General features: G+C 35.4%; 1 protein-coding gene across 2 annotated transcripts in view; it reads right to left on the bottom strand.

The window, feature by feature from the left end:
• Nucleotides 1-412: 412 nt before the first annotated feature.
• LOC110106871 (subtilisin-like protease SBT2.5) overlaps nucleotides 413-18768 on the bottom strand; it is a 43576-nt gene continuing 25220 nt past the window's right edge. For both annotated transcript variants that reach the window (XM_020836933.2, XM_020836934.2), the window contains exons 8-11: nucleotides 3439-3764; nucleotides 3040-3307; nucleotides 2026-2307; nucleotides 413-1183 (exon numbers count right to left, since the gene is read on the bottom strand). In XM_020836933.2, coding sequence (XP_020692592.1) covers nucleotides 777-1183; nucleotides 2026-2307; nucleotides 3040-3307; nucleotides 3439-3764 — 1283 coding nt within the window. In that variant the 3' untranslated portion in view covers nucleotides 413-776. The remainder of the gene's footprint in view (nucleotides 1184-2025; nucleotides 2308-3039; nucleotides 3308-3438; nucleotides 3765-18768) is intronic.

Below are 18768 nucleotides of genomic sequence, written 5' to 3'. Positions count from 1 at the left end.
TTCTATTTTCAATATATTCTTCTTATTATTTATTGATTAATATGAGATATGTGATTAATAAATTAACAAAAAAATAAATCTTTTTAAATTAAAACAACTTGTTAGGTTGGGTTTGAGTTGCTGCGAGTTGAGTTCGAGTTCAAATTTTTAACCCGAAACAGGTCAGATTTGGATCAAGTCAATTTTCGGTTGAACCCAAACCCACCTCTGGGTCGGACCCAAACTCAACTTGTTGACCCATTTTAACACCCTTGCAAAATACCACACAACTCTCCCACAAGAAGTTTATCCCAACAAACTCCAAAAACACAAGCAATAAGAGAACAAGATGTAACAACTTGGTAACATCTGCCCTCATTGGTTGGACAGAAAAAAATTGTCATAATATTCTAATGCAAAACACATTGGAATATGCTTCAAAATTATCTAATTTACTTCAAAATTAATGCAAATATTATATAAAGCACTAACCTCAATGCAAATTATACGACATTGAAGGCCATATATTTTGCATCCAGATATCCTGATAAGTTTTTTCAGGTCATTGCTTCACTTTCAGAAATTTTATTTTGCCTCATAACAAAACCCCAAACTGGAGTCATTATCATATAAAGAACTTCAGAGAGCAAGCATTCTTATAGGGCAGGTACTTAAATACCCCATAAAAACTAATATACAGAACAAAAGCTTTTTCTAAACGGACGCCTTATTTTACAAAACTACAAAGAATAATACGATTCTTTAAGACGATAAGACATAGAAAGCACACCTTCCATTCAGCTGCTGTAGCCCATGGCAACGACTGGTATCCTTACCAGGTGCCCTCTATTGCCCTTCATCAGGATCTCACCAAAGCTGTACGTTCCAGTCACAGAACGCACAGTCAGGCTCACTGAAATCTCCTTGGAGGAACCAGCAAGAATTGTCATGGCCGGAGGATTGGCCTCGAGGGCAATCTCCGGCGACATTCTGGTGGACAAAACATAGGTCTCTGTCTCAGCAACATTTGTAACCGTGCGCTTGACGGTCTGGGTTCCGACTAGGTGCGAAATTGTTATAGATGGGCTGTTAAGATCAGATGGTTTGCCATGGGTGGCATTGCACTGTGAGCTTGTGATGTTGGAGACCTCATGAGGATCCACACCAGGTATTGAGCACAAGAAGTTTATGTAGTCCACGTATGCTGAGACAAAGAGAAATGATGTTACAGGATCAAGAAGATATTCATGGAAAATATGTTCCAGAAAATCATAAACTTGCTAAACTTTTATCGCCTGGTCGCGTGTAATTAAAAATAAACATGGATTTTAAATTCAGCAAGACACTGAAATGTTATAAAATGATGGAATTTTTATTAAAAAAAGAATGAAAATAAAATCATTATTCTCTAAAACATGTTTTATACGACGACGACAACAACAACATCAAGCCTTTGTCCCACTACGTGGGGTCAGCTATATGAATTATTTTTCTCCATTGTATCATGTTGAAAGTTAAATTCTCATTTAAATCTAATAAAGAAAGATCATTTCTAATATTTTCTAACCAAGTCTTTTTGGGTATAACTCAACCTTCTTAACATAAGTCAAATCTAATACTTCTTCTTTCCTAACCGGGTCATCGGAAGGCTGCTGTTTTATGTGACCAAACCATCTAAGGCGACTCTCTAATCTTATCTTCCACTAGAGCTACTCCAACCTTTTCATGCATATGCTCATTTTGTATCCTATCTCTAAGGATAAAGCCACTCATCCCTGCAACACTTTTTTTTATCCCTACAACACTTAACTTAGTCTTATGCTTCTCTTTTAATGGCCAACATTTGGCATCATAAAGCATTGCAGGTCTCACCAATGCTTTAAATTATATCAGAGAAGGATATGAAGAACTAATCAACATGATTAGAATTTGACATTAAAGATTCCGTGAAACTAACAATGAGAACTGGCATTGTAGACCAAAAACCAGTGGTTCAGAATATAATTCCATATAGTATTTATGTCTTGATAGAATTTCAAGGCTTACATGCATCTAAGATGAGGCCAGGGTCAAGGGCAGCTTTTGGATCAACTTCACCACTTCCATAATCAAAAGGTGTTGCTGGAGAGAGTGTCATCATTTGTGTATCTGAGTACTGCTGTGCTTGAAGAGGCCTACCAGCGCGATCCATCGTATTAGCTGTTGTCATCAGGGCTGACTTGATTGCTGCAGGGCTCCAATGAGGGTATTTCTGCTTCATGAGTGCTGCAATTCCAGCAATATGTGGGGTGGCCATGCTTGTACCAGAAACCATGGCAAACCCTTCCCCTGTTGAGGTCAATGAGAGATTATTTATGGATGAATAATTTTAATATGAGGGTAAGAGAGCGTCAAAAACCAAGAGTTGTTCATCCATCCCTTCAAATGGCAACTATAGACTGAAAGCCTAAATCAAAGTTTTTCAAACAAAGAAATATAAATTTATTTTAAAAGTAGGAACTAATGAAGCAACTGACTTGGTCAATCTAAAAGAAGGAATGAACTATATCCAGAAATATGAAAAAGCATTTACCAATAAATAGGTATATGTACCGAGTGGATAATGCATTCACAAAGGTAAACTTCCAACTTTAATATGTGCAAATTCAAGAAATATAATGTAAAAGAGAACCAAGAAAATCTCATAATATATTTTATGTCTGGAGACTATTGGCAGTTAAGAATACATAGAAAAACCACTTAAATGGAAAATTGTTCGAACTGATACTCATAACATCAAATCATATGGTGAAAAACGGAAAATTAGATTCACTCTGCAAATACAGCTAGTCTGTGGTATAAATTTCAAAACGGGAATTAGCCTAGAAAGTGTTGTTTTTTTTTTTTAGCCTAGAAAGTGTTGTTGTTTCAATACTTGCATTCCTAAAGATCAATGTTTCAATTTTTTCAGATTTTGACTCCTAAATCATTTATACCAAGGATCAAAACAAGGACAAAATAAGCTAATAAGTTATTTTTCCACAATCAACACTGATAAACTTTGATTGATGAGCTTCCTACCTTCATAGTTAGCCTCATCTGTTCCGTTTGGTGCCCAGGCAGCCCAGATAAGAGAACCTGGAGCTAAAATATCAGGTTTGAGAACATCTGCATCTTGAAAGCTGAAATCTTTTACATCTGGTCCTCGAGAAGAGAATAGTGCCACCTGGGGAGCAGAATTATGAAGTATAGGGGCCAATCCATCCGCAATGCTAGCTGTAGCTTGAAAACCCGTTGGTCGCCCAGCCCAATCTCTCTTTGTCGAAGAGTTGTAGTAGTCTATAAGCTCCTGTAATAAGAGAGTGGAGAAAAGGTAATTAGTTAATTACAATTTCAAGATCAAAGAGCAAAGTCTGATACAGATGTTCACTTGCAAAATTAAAACCATAGCATTACAAACAATACAATTTATATAGGTACCTTTGTCTGGCTGACATCAGTAATCAGAATTCCAGGAAGAGCAACAGGTACAGGATCATATTTAGTTCCTGGATAGCTGCTCTCCACAGCTACAACGAAACCAGCTGCTCCAAGACTTTTGGCAGTTTCACAGACTTTCCTGATTGATGCTGTGCCTGAAACAAAATTGAAAGAATATCCACAAAGAAGGATCTTGCCCTCCACTAGGTTCTTATTTAGTAGCTCTGGTCTCTGGCAGTCCAATGGATTGTACTTCATGACAGACGAATCCAGCAGCACATCACTTACAGATACAAGGTCAAATGATTTATTTGCATGAGTGGCGGCTGCAATTAGATAATGGAAGAGATATGATTGGAGAATATTGAATAAATAAGAAGGCACTTTCATATGGCAAGTTGTGAGATGTAGGAGTGCTAGGGGTATTATAAAATATGATTAAATTTTTTAAATTAAAACTAAAATTATTATTAATTATTTTATTAAAGAAACATTTAATAAAATTTTTAAGAAAAATTATTACTTGAAAATTACCCTTAATAAATGTTTAATTAAAAAATGATAAAAAATAATCTTACATTTAATATCATTAACTCCAACATTGAATGCTAGGACAAAAAATGTCTCGTTTTAAAAAGTTGAGAGACCAAATTACTCTCTCAAAAGAGTTGGGGATCATTTTGGTCTCTCACAAAGAATTGAGGGACCATTTTGATATTCTCAAATCTAATGTTACTGTTCATGATAAGTTTTTTTTAATGGTTCATTTCTTACCAACACCTCCCATGTGTTGACCTTATTTGATTACCTACCAAAATAACTATTGCAACCACAACCTTGGCAAATCCTTACGTTCATATCACATATCAGTACTTAAAGATAGGGCATATCTATAATGCGCTTGATCTTTAAATGTTTTTGAAGGTTAATAGTTTGTTCCTTAGTAGAGAATCTTACAAGCCTGCATTTGGGATTGTAGGTGTTCCTGTAAATAATGCTAATTTTCCCTGGCTAACAATTTAGACGATGTTTGATAATCTAGTTCTAATACTACCGCCACCACTAAAACTTCCTCCAATCATTGAGCAAGGTTATGATCACCAGGTACAAGGCAAGTGGAGACAACCCATCTTAAGTTCCAAGATGTTTGAATGGATGTTCTAAAAAGATTTCTAATTCTTTGCCACGCTTGCATGAACCGGTTTGGTCACCCCTCTAGCATGTTGCTACCCAAAATCTTCAAAAAAGATTTTTTAGTGCAACAGATAATTGATGCAAAACTATCATAGATTTTTAAGACTAACCAAACAGGCTATGACAAGCTTGACCACCCTCGCTTGGATGCCTATTCTCATGTTTAGCTTGTTTATTTTATAGTTAATTCAATTAAAGAACTCTATAAACATTTATGTTTTAATTATTTGTGATTATGATCTGTTAGTGTTGAACCCTCCTCTACTAATGGTTCTCATGGTTTTTAATCATTGTGCTTGGTGTGGAGCGTTCAAGGCTGTTCATGTTCTGCACGTCGTTGTAATTATTTATCCAGGTTTTCCACCCTTTTTCCTCAAGTTTTCAGCCATTACAAATACAATAGTTCTTCTACCTCTACAAGATATACACCAGTCAACAAATTGAAATTGCAAGAATCTGGAAGCTGAGTGGTAAGAATAAATCGATGATTAAGAACACTAGCAGACCCATTAAAGCCAACACAGTTCTTCATACAGCTAACACCTCATGTGAAACCTGAAATCCACGATTGTAAGCGTTGCTCGCATCTCGATGCGTCATGACGAAATTATTTTTATAAATTTTACCAAAATTTCGAGCAAATTGATATAAAGAACGTGTGGCAAATTTCGCTTAAATTTGAAATTAAAAATCATGGAAGTTTCATAATGCCTATACTACCCTTAGTAAATATTAAAGCGGAGATATTTAAAGTGAGGCAATTAAGACTTTATGTAATTAATATTAACCCTCATCCCTCTTAAGGATTCGGTCCCCATTATTTCTTTCAGCCAAACCGTGCGAAGGGGAGAAGCGGACGGGAGAGGCGAACGCAAGGGCGACGGGCGGCGGCTTTTCCAGCGAAGGGACTTGGAGAAAAACGTAGAGAAAACTAAGGGGAGACTAAGCTATGCATAGAATTTACATTTCTTCTTTGTTCTCAAAGATTTTTAGACGAGAAAATTTTTTAGGGTTTAAGAAAAACTGCAAATTTCTTCAGGAAATTAAAGGAGGATTGTTTGGGAATGTTAGGGAAAGAAATTTAACAACAAAAACCATATTTTTCCCAAATATTTTTGAGAATTGAAAATTAGGGTTTTTCCTAAAAAGTTAAATTTCTTAAAGAGCTTTCACAAAATATTTTCTATGGGTCCTAGGAATGTTTCTAAAATAAAATTTTGAGTTTTTTTAAGAATTTGCATTTTTCTTATTAAATTAATCCGAAAATATTAAGCCCTAATTATTAAATTAATAATGGGAAAGTTTTAAAATATATTTGAAGCAGAATTAGAGAAATTTAGGTTTCCAAAAATTTGAGTTTTTAATAAATCCGAAAATTAATATTAATTATTATAAAATATTAGCGTGGCTAATATGAAAATTAAAAATCATTTAATTGAAATAAATAAATTTATGAAGAGTTTCGATAATTTAAAATGTATAAAGCTTTAAGGAAAATTATTGTTGACATTTCCTTATATATAATCTTAGTTTTTGAACATAAAGGGACGACACGTGTCCAAGCGAGGTCGTACGTCGTAGAGGTTGCTTTGCAATACTTGCGAGATAGGTATTGACAATTAAATTAAGTTCATGTATTAGTAATTAAATTAAATTCATGTCACACATTTAAATGTTATGATTATTAATGAGTTTTCACATATTAATGTTTATGAATTTCTCTATTTGCTTCCTTTCATACATTATGTTTATATTTATGTCATTGTATTTATTTTTAAAAGAATGTTAAACTTGTAAAACAAAACTTAAGCAATAACTGATATTTAGATAAACATGAGAAAGTTCAAAAAATTGGAATTTTCATTCTAGGTTTTCATTCCGTCCGAGTAGGAGTGGACTGGGGGAATGGTGGTGGATGGCCAGTGGCCATCGTTGGCGGCGGCGTCAAATGTGAATGTGGTTACTAGTGGTTCTTTGCAAGATTTGGCTGGAGACGATCGGATGAAGGTAGGATCTGTAGGATCGCTTACAGTTCTTGGATGCAGAGCTTCTAATGGTCCTTTGTTGATCAAGGAAAATTGCGGTGAAGTCCATAAAAAGATTTTGTATGTTGAGGGCAAAGGTAAGGCAATTGTCGTTGAGAATGACATGAAAACACCTCGGGTTTCTAGAAATTATTCGGAGAATTTATTGGTAGATCCTGCGGCATCGTCATCGGAGATGAAAATTTATGTTAACAGGTTCGGATATTCAAATGCAATCTCTGGACCTATCCATGAGATAAATGCGAATTCTAATATCAATGTTAACATAAATCTTCATTTTAAGGATAACGTGACTGCAAATGAATTGGTTAATGTCAACAATCTGATTGAAGGAATGCCTGTTAAGGGTATAACTGCTGCAGAAGTTAACCCTTGGAAGAAGAAGCCGTATATCATGTTGGATTTCAAGGAAGAAGATATGGTATTTGCTGGAGATGGTAAAACAGTGAAGATGAATGAAAGTGCTGAAAGGTTGAATGCAAATAGGCTGAGTAAATCTTTGGTTATTAAAGATGAATGTGGATTGATTGGGCATGTGAAATCAGAGTGCAAAAATAAGAAGATTATTACCATGGAGAAGATTATTGACAATGGAAATCCAGAGCCGGTTATTGAAACAAGGAAAACTATTAGCAGGGAAGCTGTATCCTCTTATGGTCCATGGATCATGGTCAAGAAGAGGAACAATAGAAGAACAGGGAAGCTACAAGGTGATCCAGAAAATGTTAGAAAATAGTGGAAAAGAACAGTTGGAGCTCATGGAGAGAAAGCTGTTGTGGATTCAACAAAGACTCATGTCAATAAAGAGAAGATAGTAGATACTGTGACTGCTAACCATCTACTGGAGGATAGGGAAATTCATGAGGGAACTGATAGGCAGAGTATCGGGTTGAAGGATGCTTCTATTGTAAATGCTGAAATGAATAATAATGCAAATACAACAGATGGAATATCAACAAACAAGCTGGAAGGTTTAAAAGGTCAGGTGGAAATTCGTGGATCTTCTGAAGCTGCTCTGAATTCTTTTGAAGCTGAAAAGGTTTTTATTTTACAAGCAAAATGCTTGGTAGATCAAAGAGAACCTGATGGAAATTTGGATGTTGATTCTTCCATAAAAACTGTTATGCTGCCAAGGTAACAAATTTGAGTTACTAAACTCTGTATGTGAAGATGACATTGATGTGGATGTTCAAGTTGAATCCTTAGAAGAGGAATTGGAAGAAGGGGAAATGATGAAAGAAACGGAGGAATGTCATAACTATAACATTGGGGCATCTGCCCAGAATGAAGCTTTGAAGGAATCTGCTAATTTGGCTGAAGAAATTAGTTCTCAAAGTGTTGAGAAAAACTCTTCACAAAAAATTAAACTCTCTAAGGAACTAAGGCATTTGGGCCCGCTGAATTTATCTTCAAGACAAGACAGAAATAATTTGAACAGAAGAACGGGTGGGGGATTACCCCCATTTGTTTCCAAATGAATTCCATTAGTTTTTGGAATTGTAGGGATGCCAACAAGAGAGAGGCCTCCCTTTATTTGAAGGAGTATATTAAAAAATGGGATGTGTTTTTTGTAGGTATCATTGAAACTAAGACTGCTTCTCTTACCAAGGATGATTTTGTGAAAATCATGGGTGAAGAATGGAATTTTTTCCTGCAGCCATCTAGGGGGAACTCTGGTGGAATCATGGTGATTTGGAACACAAATGTGGCTTCATTTTCTTTGATGAAGTCTTCGGACCAGTGTGTGCTGGGAGAATTGGAAATCTTCAATAAAAGCAAGTGGATGGTTGCTACTATTTACGACAGCAGAGAATTTCAAGGCAGAAGCGAACTTTGGAGGTCTATGGATGGTATTGTTGAACAGGATACCCCTACTGTAATTGGAGGCGACATCAATTGCATACTTTCACAAGATGAGAAGAAAGGTGGGAAGAAATTTTCTCTCTCCCATGGGCCTTTGGAAATGAAGGCTTTTATGACAATAATGATCTACATGATGTGGGTATTATTGGTGTTAAATTTACTTGGTGTAATAACAAGAGTGGTAGTGCACGAATTCTAGAAAGACTGGACAGATGTTTGCTGAATTCTAAAGCTTTGGAGTTGATTAATCTACCATCTGTAAGGCATCTGGAAAGAATTGCTTCAGACCATTGTACCATTGTGTTGAAATTGTTTCATCAACAATTTCAAAAATCCAGAATTCGGAAGTTTGAGGATGTTTGACTGTCTTATTCAGCGGCTACTTCAGTGGTCAGGAAGTCTTGGGCTAAACCAATAAGAGGAGATGATATGGAAGCTGATAATAAAAAGATGTCTAGAGTTCTTAAAGCCTTATTTTTTTGGAGGAAGGCAAAACATCAAAAACTGGAGGAATTAAAAGAGACTTTGAGAAAGGAGATTGAAGAATTGCAGCAGGAGGAAGCGTCTGAATTGCTGTTTTCGGACAGCAAATCTTTACTTCTTAGATCCAAAGTCAAGGAATTCAATTGCACTCTTGCTAGATTGAGTACTTGGTGGAAGCAAAGAGCAAAAGCTAAGTGGGTGAAGGAAGGTGATGTAAACTCTTCTTTCTTTCATGCATTTGCTAATGGGAGAAGGAATGGCAACTCTATTAAGCAATTGATGAATGCGGAGGGGGAGTTAACTGAGGATCCAGCGTGCAGGGAGTTTCTATCAGTTTTTTTGTAAAAAATGGGAGTATAGAGATTGTGATTTGAACAATTGGCCTTTTAATGTGAATGTCCTAAAAACTGAAGAATATAAAATGCTGAAATCTATTTTTACTATGGAAGAAGTGGAGAAAGTAATTGAAGAACTTGGTAATAACATTTCTCCGGGTTTGGATGGAATTACATATTCCTTTCTTAAAGCTTATTGGAAGATCATTGGGATGGATGTGTGGAAAGCAATCCAACTCTGTTTTACTTCGGGGAAAATGTCTGCTAGATGGAAGGAGACTCTAGTGGTACTTTTACCCAAAGTAAGTAATCCTCGTTCCCCTTCAAACTTTAGGCCTATAAGCCTTTGTATGTCTATATACAAAATTGTGGCCAAAGTTCTTTTAAACAGATTAAAGAAAGTTATTAATGGCCTTATTTCTGAAGAGCAAGTAGCTTTTATTGAGGGGAGGGCCTTATCTGAGCATGTGCTTCTTGCTCAAGAGATTTTTCATAAGTTTAGAGTATCCAAGTCTAAAAGGGGATTGGTGGCAATCAAACTTAATATGGAACAAGCATACGATAGTATGGCTTGGGATACCCTTAGACAAGTCTTGGATTATTTTGGTTTTCCAGGGAATTTCTCTAAGCTCATTATGGATTGTGTTAATGATCCAGTTTTCTTAGTGCATATCAACGGAGTGGAACTAGATCAACAAAGTGGAACTAGATAAAATTCAAGGGAGAAGCGGTTTTAGGCAGGGATGCCCTCTCTCTCCTTACTTATTCATACTTTGCTCCCAATTACTTACTAATGCTTTTTTAGCCAATGGTGATCGTTTGGGCTTGAGAATTGCTCCTTTGATTCCAAGGATCTCACATTTGTTGTTTGCAGATGATATATTGATCTTCTCTAGTGCTGAAGTAGAGAATGTTAAGAAGATTATCAAAAATCACTAAGAGTTATTGCAATTGGACGGGTCAGCTAGTAAATGTATCAAAATCTACTTTTGTTTATAGTAAGAATATGGAAAGGAGGAGGAAGATTATCTTGAAACTCTTGGGGTTCAAGAAGACTAATGAACTCAACTATTTGGGCAACAAAATCACCTTAAAAAGGCGTATGGCTTCAGACTTCTCAGGCATTCTGGAAAAAGCAGCTCTTAAATTAGATATTTGGGGAAAGAAGTTCATATTTACAGCTAGCAGGATTACCCTTATCAATTCGGCATTACAATCCATCCCAGTTTTCTACACTGCTATGTCTTTGGTACCGTTATTAGTGTTAAAAAAAATTGTCAGAATGTGCAGGGAATTTATCTGGAATAAAAGCAATGGAGATAGTGGATTGCATTTTGTATCATGGAGGGAGTTATGTAAACTGAAAGAACAAAGGTGGTCTCGGTATTCAATCTGCTGTTGTTCTATATAACCCCTTAGAGCCAAATTGGTTTCGAATTTCTTGAAGAAACCAAATTCAATTTTCAGTAAATCAATATCTACTAAATATGGGAGGAATGTATGGGAGGAAGAGGTTAAATCGAACTCTTCGTCAGCTTGGAAGTTGTTAAAAAGTGGTGCTAAAGCTTTAAAACAAATTGTTAGGTGGAGCATTAAAGATGGTGTATCTGTTAACATTTTGGAGGATATATGGATCCTTGATAGAAGATTGGATAGCTGACCTACATTCATATCAATTGAAATTGATCGTTTAAATAATCTTTCATGCTTCATAGCGGAAGTTGATTGGGTGACAGAGAAACTTTAAGAATACTTTGGAGATAAAATGGTGAAAATTATTTGTAATATAAAGATTGATTCTGATAGTCAAGGAGATAATTTGGAGTTGTTGAAATTGCATTCAGGAAAAACATTATCTAGGATGGTAAAAGTTAAAAGAGCTGTGAATGAATATTTTGAACCATGGTGGATCAAAGACTGGAATTGTATCAGGAAAAGTAAACTTAATCCTATAGTTTTTTTTTCTGGTGGAAATTATTGAAGAATGCAATCCCCACAATGGATTTCTTGGTGCATAGAAGGTTGGCTGATATGAACCTTTGTCCTAGAGGATGTAATATGATTGAAAATGGAGAACATGTAGCGGTGAAGTGCTTGATTTTAAAGCAGATTTTTAAGAAGGCCGAAATCTAGGGATTCTTTATTCCCGATTTAAACAGCCTAGAATGTTTGTATTTCTTAAGAAAACAAGGGGAGGAGAACGCTTTTATGGCCAATCTTTATTGTACTCTGGTTTTCAATTCTTGGAAGAGTAGGAACATATTGATTCATGAAGGCAAAGAACTTGGAATTGGTATCATTGTGACAAATGTCATCATCCAGGCTTCTAGTTCATCTTGTTTGATTCTTTCGGACCACTGGGACACTAAACAGCATAATAAGCTGATTTCTTCTTATTGGCACCCCCCTCCACCCGGATGGATCAAGGTGAACATAGATGCTGCACTTCTTCTCTCTAATGAGGCTGGCATTTGAGGTATCTTTAGAGACCATAGATGAAGGATGCTTCTTGCATTTGGTTTCTCATTAATGCATTGGGATGTTGGATTTCTGGAGCTTTTTGTTGTTCGTTCTTTGAAGAAGGTTTTACAGAACTAGATGCTCAATGCTAAAGGATTAATTGTAGAGGGAGACAACTACAATGTCATTACTTGCAAAAATCGGCTGGTCTTCATAGACGAGAGGTGGATAATTCTAAATGAGAAGACTTGGAGTTTCTAAAGGAGTTTGAGGTAATTCTATTCCAATTTGTTAATAGAGGTTGTAATAAGTTAGCTCATTGGTGTGCTAATCATGCCTTGAAAGGTGATTTTTTTTGGGACTTGTTAGAAGTGAATAAGGTTCCTCCTAGTTTCTTTTCTTTGTTAAAAGAGAAAAGTGATAGATTTACTATCACTTAGTTGGTTGTTCTTTCCTTTTTTTTTCTTATTAATGCTATTGGCAGTTTATAAAAAAAAAAGATAAACATGAGGACTTTCGAAGAACATATGATTTTCTGAATAACTTAGTCTCTGTGATATATTTATATATTAAGATTTGCATGTGCAAGATGATCCAAAGTACCAAATAGTAAATGAGTTTTTTGGAGCCAATGGTAAATGGATTCTACGGAACCAATGATAAAGAAGTTTTTCAGAGCCAAATGGTAAAAGAATGATCAAAAACTTGACTGTGTACCTTATCAATATAAAACTCTGGTACTTTCGGGCGGATGTTTTAAATATTATGATTATGTATTTTATGCATTTAATGAAATGATATAAAGAAAGAGAAGTTTATGAAAAAGAAATAAAAAAATTTAAGAAAAAAGGTTCAAGAAAACTAATTATGAAAATATTCTACAGCATCTACCTATCAAATGTCTAATATGATCTTTCTTTTTTTATTTTATGTTTAATGTTATGCTTTAATTATTTTATGAATTTATGATAAATGTCTATTATCTACTGAGCATTCGCTCACCCTATTTTTGGGAATGTTTTTCAAGAGATCCTGCTAGAGAGTGATGACAGAACGACATTTTAACTACCGTCTTAGAGGACCTCAAGATGTCAAATTTTTATGATTGTGTTATGTAATGTGTCAGTTTGATGTATTGTGGATTATTGTGATGTTTTAGTTTATGTTTTGAGTGATTTTATGTTTTGATGTAATTGAGATGTTTCAGTTTGAATGTTTAGTGGCTCTTTCTTACATGGTTATTGGATAATATTTATGTTTATGTCAATTGTGAAATGAAAATTTTTTATGATATAAAATAAGTGTTCTCCATATGACCGTCTATTCCTGTCTTGTTAATTCGGGCTAGCCGGGCCGGGTCGTGACAACATTGGTATCATAGACAAATGTTTAAGAATACTGATCAATATGAAAGAGTCTATAAGCTAATTATATGAGTCTTAAAATATATAGGATGTGTGAATTATATGAATTTTTTACTTATGATTTTGTGTTTTGTCTCAGGAATATGGATGCTGATTAGAATACCACTGATAATATTGGGAATGAAAAAGAGATAGAGCTACCAACGGTGTACCCTGAGCCTACTACCATTACGGGCAATATAGGTGAAGCTGGGTGGGCGCTACCTACAATAACATATCCTCCATGAGATGACAGCAACGCCACAATGGAATCATTTATTCATATGATGACAGCGATGACTCAGATGATCAAGAAATCCCAGACTCAGACTAGTGGCAGTGGGAGTACTTCTATGGATAAGAACTTAAAGTTAGTTTCAAAATATGAAGCCTCCGCTGTTTTCAAGTGGTGGACCCATAGAGGCTGAGAATTGATTGATGAGAGTAGAGAAGATTTTGGAGGGTATATCTTGTCCTGAGGATAGGAAGGTTACTCTCGCTGCTTATGCCTTTGATGATGAGGCAGAAAGGTGGTGACGGAGCCAGATATAAGTGACTTTTAGAGGTCGAGCTAGCCGTCAAGTCTCCTGAGGAGATTTTATGAAGGTATTCAAAGATTGGTTTGTGTCATATCAGCTAGGAGAAAAATACAATACAAGTTTAACAGTCTGGTTCAGGGATCGTTCTATTTCACAGTATAAGGCAAAATTCACTATGCTGTCCAGATATGCCCCTCACCTGATACCTAATAATACTAAAGAGAAGTTTCACTGCTTCCTGTCTGGACTGAAGGATATAATAAGTCAGTCTCTCATACTTTTTTAGATTGAAGACTATTTTACTTTGGTGGAAAAGAGCTAGAAAGATCGAAATGGATTTACAGTCGACTCAGAAGACGAGGGATTTCCAAAAAATAAAGATTGAGGGCAGGCCAAAACCCACTCAGTCTGGAGTGTCTACTTGAAAGAGGCCCAGACCCAGCAATTCTAACAACAGTGCTTCAGCTGCTACAGTGTCCAATAAGTATGGAAGGATGCATAAATGATAGTCTCTCTAGCACTAACACTTGTTACTGGTGTCATTAGCTAGGGCATATGGAAAAGTCTTGCCCTCTTCTGAGACAGAAATCAGTTACAGAGGTCAGGACAAACAATAATACCTAAAGAACAGCTGGCAGAACAAGAGCTGTGGAGTCTACAATATATATTCCTTCTTAGGGCCGGACTTCACAAAATGTTCAGCATCGAGTCTATGGATTGTCCCAATAAGAAGTTAAAGAGTCTCCTAATGTTGGTACAGGTATGTGATTTAATTAATTGTCAATGAAAATTTTATATGATACAGATGAAAACTGAATGTTATGTTTTATAATGAATGTTATGACTTTTATATGATTAGGACAATCTTAATGTATAACAAACCTGTAAAAGTATTATTGGATACTAAAGCGTCACACTCCTTTATTTTAGAAGAGTTTGTTAGATCCTCCAGTATATTTCCTACAATTATGTTGAAATCGTTGTCAGTTCTAATACCAAATATTTCAAATATAATAGAAATCAATAGGAGATGTCATGTGAATTTGAGGATAAGTGATGAGAAATTTAAAATAGATTTGATTATTTTGTTATTGTTTGAATTTGATACAATCATAGGTATGGAGGATTAGTTATCTTACCATTTCGTAACAATTAGGGCTGCAAACGAACCGAGCCGAGCCGAGTATGTGAGTGTTCATGTTTGTGTTCATTTAATATCAGCTTCTTCATGTTTGGTTTATGTTTGTTCGAGCTTTAGCATTTGTGTTCATGTTTGGTTCATTTAAATTAAGGAGTGTTCATGTTCGGTTCATGTTTAGTTCATGTTCGTTCGTTTAGTGTTTATCGAGCTTGTTCGCGAACATATTTAACTAATTTTTTAACTATCAAACAAACACGTTCATAAACATATCTATGAAAGCAATTGTGTATATAACAAAGGTAATTATTATTTATATTTATTAATTATATAGTCAAATATTAATTATTTTCAACGAGCTTATTCACGAGTTCAAAATCGAACACGAATCAAGCTTTTGACGAGCTTCTTATCGAGCTTAATGTCGATCTTGTTCACGAACTTCAAATGATGTTGTTCGCGAAATGAGCCGAACGCATTAGTGTTCAAGTTTGTTTATTTAAGAATCGAGTAATTAAAATATTGTTCAAGTATGTTTGTTTAGTTAATTAAACGATCTCAAACGAGCTTTAATCGAAGCAAACAATGAGTAGCTCGTCGAACGTTTGGTTCGCTTGCAGCCCTAGTAATAATAGATTGTAATAAAAAAGATGTTAGATTTCAAATGCCAATAGTGAAGGAATTTAAATTTTAAGGAGATAAAGAAATAACTGTTATTATAATTTCATTTTTAAAAACTTATCAATTGTTGAGAAAATGATATGAAGGCTTATTGACCTATTTTAATGAAAAGAAGGCAGAAAGAGGGCTGAAAAATATTCCAATTGTTCAGAAATATCTAGAAGTGTTTGCAGATGATTTATATACCTTACCTCCAAGTGAAGAAATAGATTTCTCTATTGAATTGGAGATAGAAGTTGAACCTGTTGCTAAAATCCCTGACATAATGACAATAAAAGAACTAAAAGATCAATTGCAAAGAGTTGTTGAATAAGGGATTCATCAGGCCTAGTACCTCCACTTGGGATGCTCCTGTACTGTTAGTGAAGAAGAAGGATGGAAGCTTAAGGCTCTGTATAGATTACAGAGAATTGAACAAGCTAATAACGAAGAATAAATATCCTCTCCCAAGAACAAGGGTTTGTTAGATTCATCTTCTGCAAAGCACTGGAACAGTCATCAAACACTATTTTAACCTCTAAAAAGCATCTTCACATTGAGTTGTCCATTCAAACTTCACTGTTTTCTGAGTTAATCTGCATAGTAGCATAGCAATCTACGAAAACCCCTCAGCAAACCTTTTGTAATATCCAGCTAAACTCAAACAACTCCTAACATCAATCACTGTAGCTAGTCGAGGCCAATCTGCTATAGCTTGCATCTCATACTAATATATAGAAATCATTCCATTATTGATCACATACCTCAGAAAATTCACTCTTCAGCAAAAATTCGCACTTGGAGAACTTAGCATACAATTCATTTACTCTCAATACCTATAACACAGCCCTTAAGTGAATTGCATGCATCTCTTCATCTAGGGAGTAAACCAGAATATCATCTATGAATACAATCACAAATAGATAAAAAAATGACTCAAAGATTCTATTCATGAGGTCCATAAATATGGCAGGGGCATTTGTATGACCAAAAGGCATATCCAAAAATTCATAATACCCATATCTGTTACTGAAGACTGCATTTGTTATATCTTCTTCTCAAATACTGAGTTGATGATACCCTGACCTAAAGTCAATCTTTGAAAATACTGAAGCATCTTTCAACTTATCAAACATATAATCTATCCCAAGGAGAGAATATTTATTCTTCACTGTCAGCTTGTTCAATTCTCTATAATCTATACAGAGCCTTAAGCTTCCATCCTTCTTCTTCACGAAGAGTATAAGAGCACCCTAAGGGGAAATATTAGGCCTGATGAATCCCTTATCTAACAACTCTTACAATTGATCCTTCAATTCCTTCAGTTCTTTTATTAATATTCTGTAAGGGGCTTTAGCAACATGTTCAACTCCTGTTACCAATTCAATAGAGAAATATCTATTTCTCTAGTTACAGGTAAGACAAGTAAATCATCTGCAAACACTTTTAGATATTCCTGAACAACTGAAATATCTTTCAGCTCTCTTTCTTCCTTCTTCTCCTTCTTAACATAGGCCAAGAAGCATTCATATCATTTCCTCAACAATTGATAAGCCTTTAAAGATGAAACCATAATAGCAGTTATCCATTTATTTCCTTTAAATTTAAATTCCTTCACTCCTGACATTTGAAATCTAACCTCCTCCTTATTGCAATATATAGTCACAAAATGACAAGATAACCAATCCATATCTAAATTATATCAAATTCAGACAATGACAAAATAGTCAAATATGCTGCTAAGTTATCATCACCTATCCTCAAATCCACATAACATCTCCTATTAGTTTTCATTTGATTTTCATTTAGCATTAGAACTGATAACGATTTCAATATAATTATAAAAAACAGATTGACGGATCTAACAAACCCTTCTAAAATACAGGAATGTGACACTCCAGTATCAAATAATATTTTTACAGATTTGTTACACATTAAGATTGTTCCTAATCACATAAAAGTCATAATATTTATTAAAAAATATGACATTCACTTTTCATTCATATTATATAAAATTTTCACTGAGAATTAATTAAATCATATACATCTAACAACATCAGGAGACTCTTTAACTTTTTGTTGGGATAATCCATAGACTCGAGGCTGAACATTCTGACGAGTCTGATCTTGAGAAAGAACAGATGCTTTAAACTCCACAGCTCTTGGTTTACCAGCTATCCTTTCGGTGTTACTGCTTGTCCTGGCCTCTATAACTAATTTTTGTCCCAAAAAAGGGCAAAACTTTGACATTTGTCCTGGTTGATGGCACCAGTAACTAGTATTAGTGTCAGAGATGCACTCTCCTATATGCATCCTTCCACACTTGCTACACACTGTAGCAACTGAAGCACTGCTGTCATAATTGTTGGGTTTGGTCTTCTTCCAAGTAGACACTCCAGACTGAGAAGACTGAGCAGACTGAATGTGCTTTGGCCTGCCTTCAATATTTCTTTTCTGAAAGTCCCTCCTCTGAGTAGTCTGTAAATCCATCTCGATCCTTCTGGCTCTTTCCACCAAAGTGGAATAGTCTTTAATTCCAAAAGGTATGAGAGGCTGCCTTATTATATCCTTTAGTCCAGACAAGAAGCGGTGATACTTTTCTTAAGCATTAGGTATCAGGTGAGGGACATATCTAAACAGCATAGTGAATTTTGCCTCATATTGTGAAATAGAAAGATCCCCCTGAATCAGTCTGTTAAACTTGTCTTGTATTTGTATCCTAGCTAACATGAGCACAAATCAATCTCTGAATACCTTCATAAAATCTTCCTAGAAGACTTGACTAGTAGCTCGCCCTCCAAAAGTCTCTTATAACCGACTCCACCACAACCTTTCTGCCTGACCATCAAAGGCATAAGCAGCGAGCGTAACCTTCCTATCCTCAGGGCAAGACAAACCCTCCACAATCTTTTCTACTCTCATCAAACAATCCTCAACTTCTATGGGCCTACCACTTGAAAACAACGAAAACTTTATATCTTGAAACAATATTAAATTTTTATCCATAGAAGTATTCCCACTGTCACTATCCTGAGTCTGGGAGTTCTTGATCATCCAAGTCATTGTTGTCATCATCTGAGCAAATAACTCTATTGTGATGTTCCTACCACCTACTGGAGGATCTGCTACTGTAGGTAGAGTCCTCCCAGCTTCACCTACATTGCCCTCAGTGGTAGTAGACTTAGGGTGCATCGTTAGTAGCTCTATCCT

Source organism: Dendrobium catenatum, unplaced genomic scaffold (assembly GCF_001605985.2).
Source record: "Dendrobium catenatum unplaced genomic scaffold, ASM160598v2 fragScaff_scaffold_1680, whole genome shotgun sequence".
In the NCBI taxonomy this organism is placed as follows: Eukaryota; Viridiplantae; Streptophyta; class Magnoliopsida; order Asparagales; family Orchidaceae; genus Dendrobium; species Dendrobium catenatum.
Note: the sequence above shows the minus strand (reverse complement) of the source record. Positions and strands in the feature narration are given on the sequence as shown.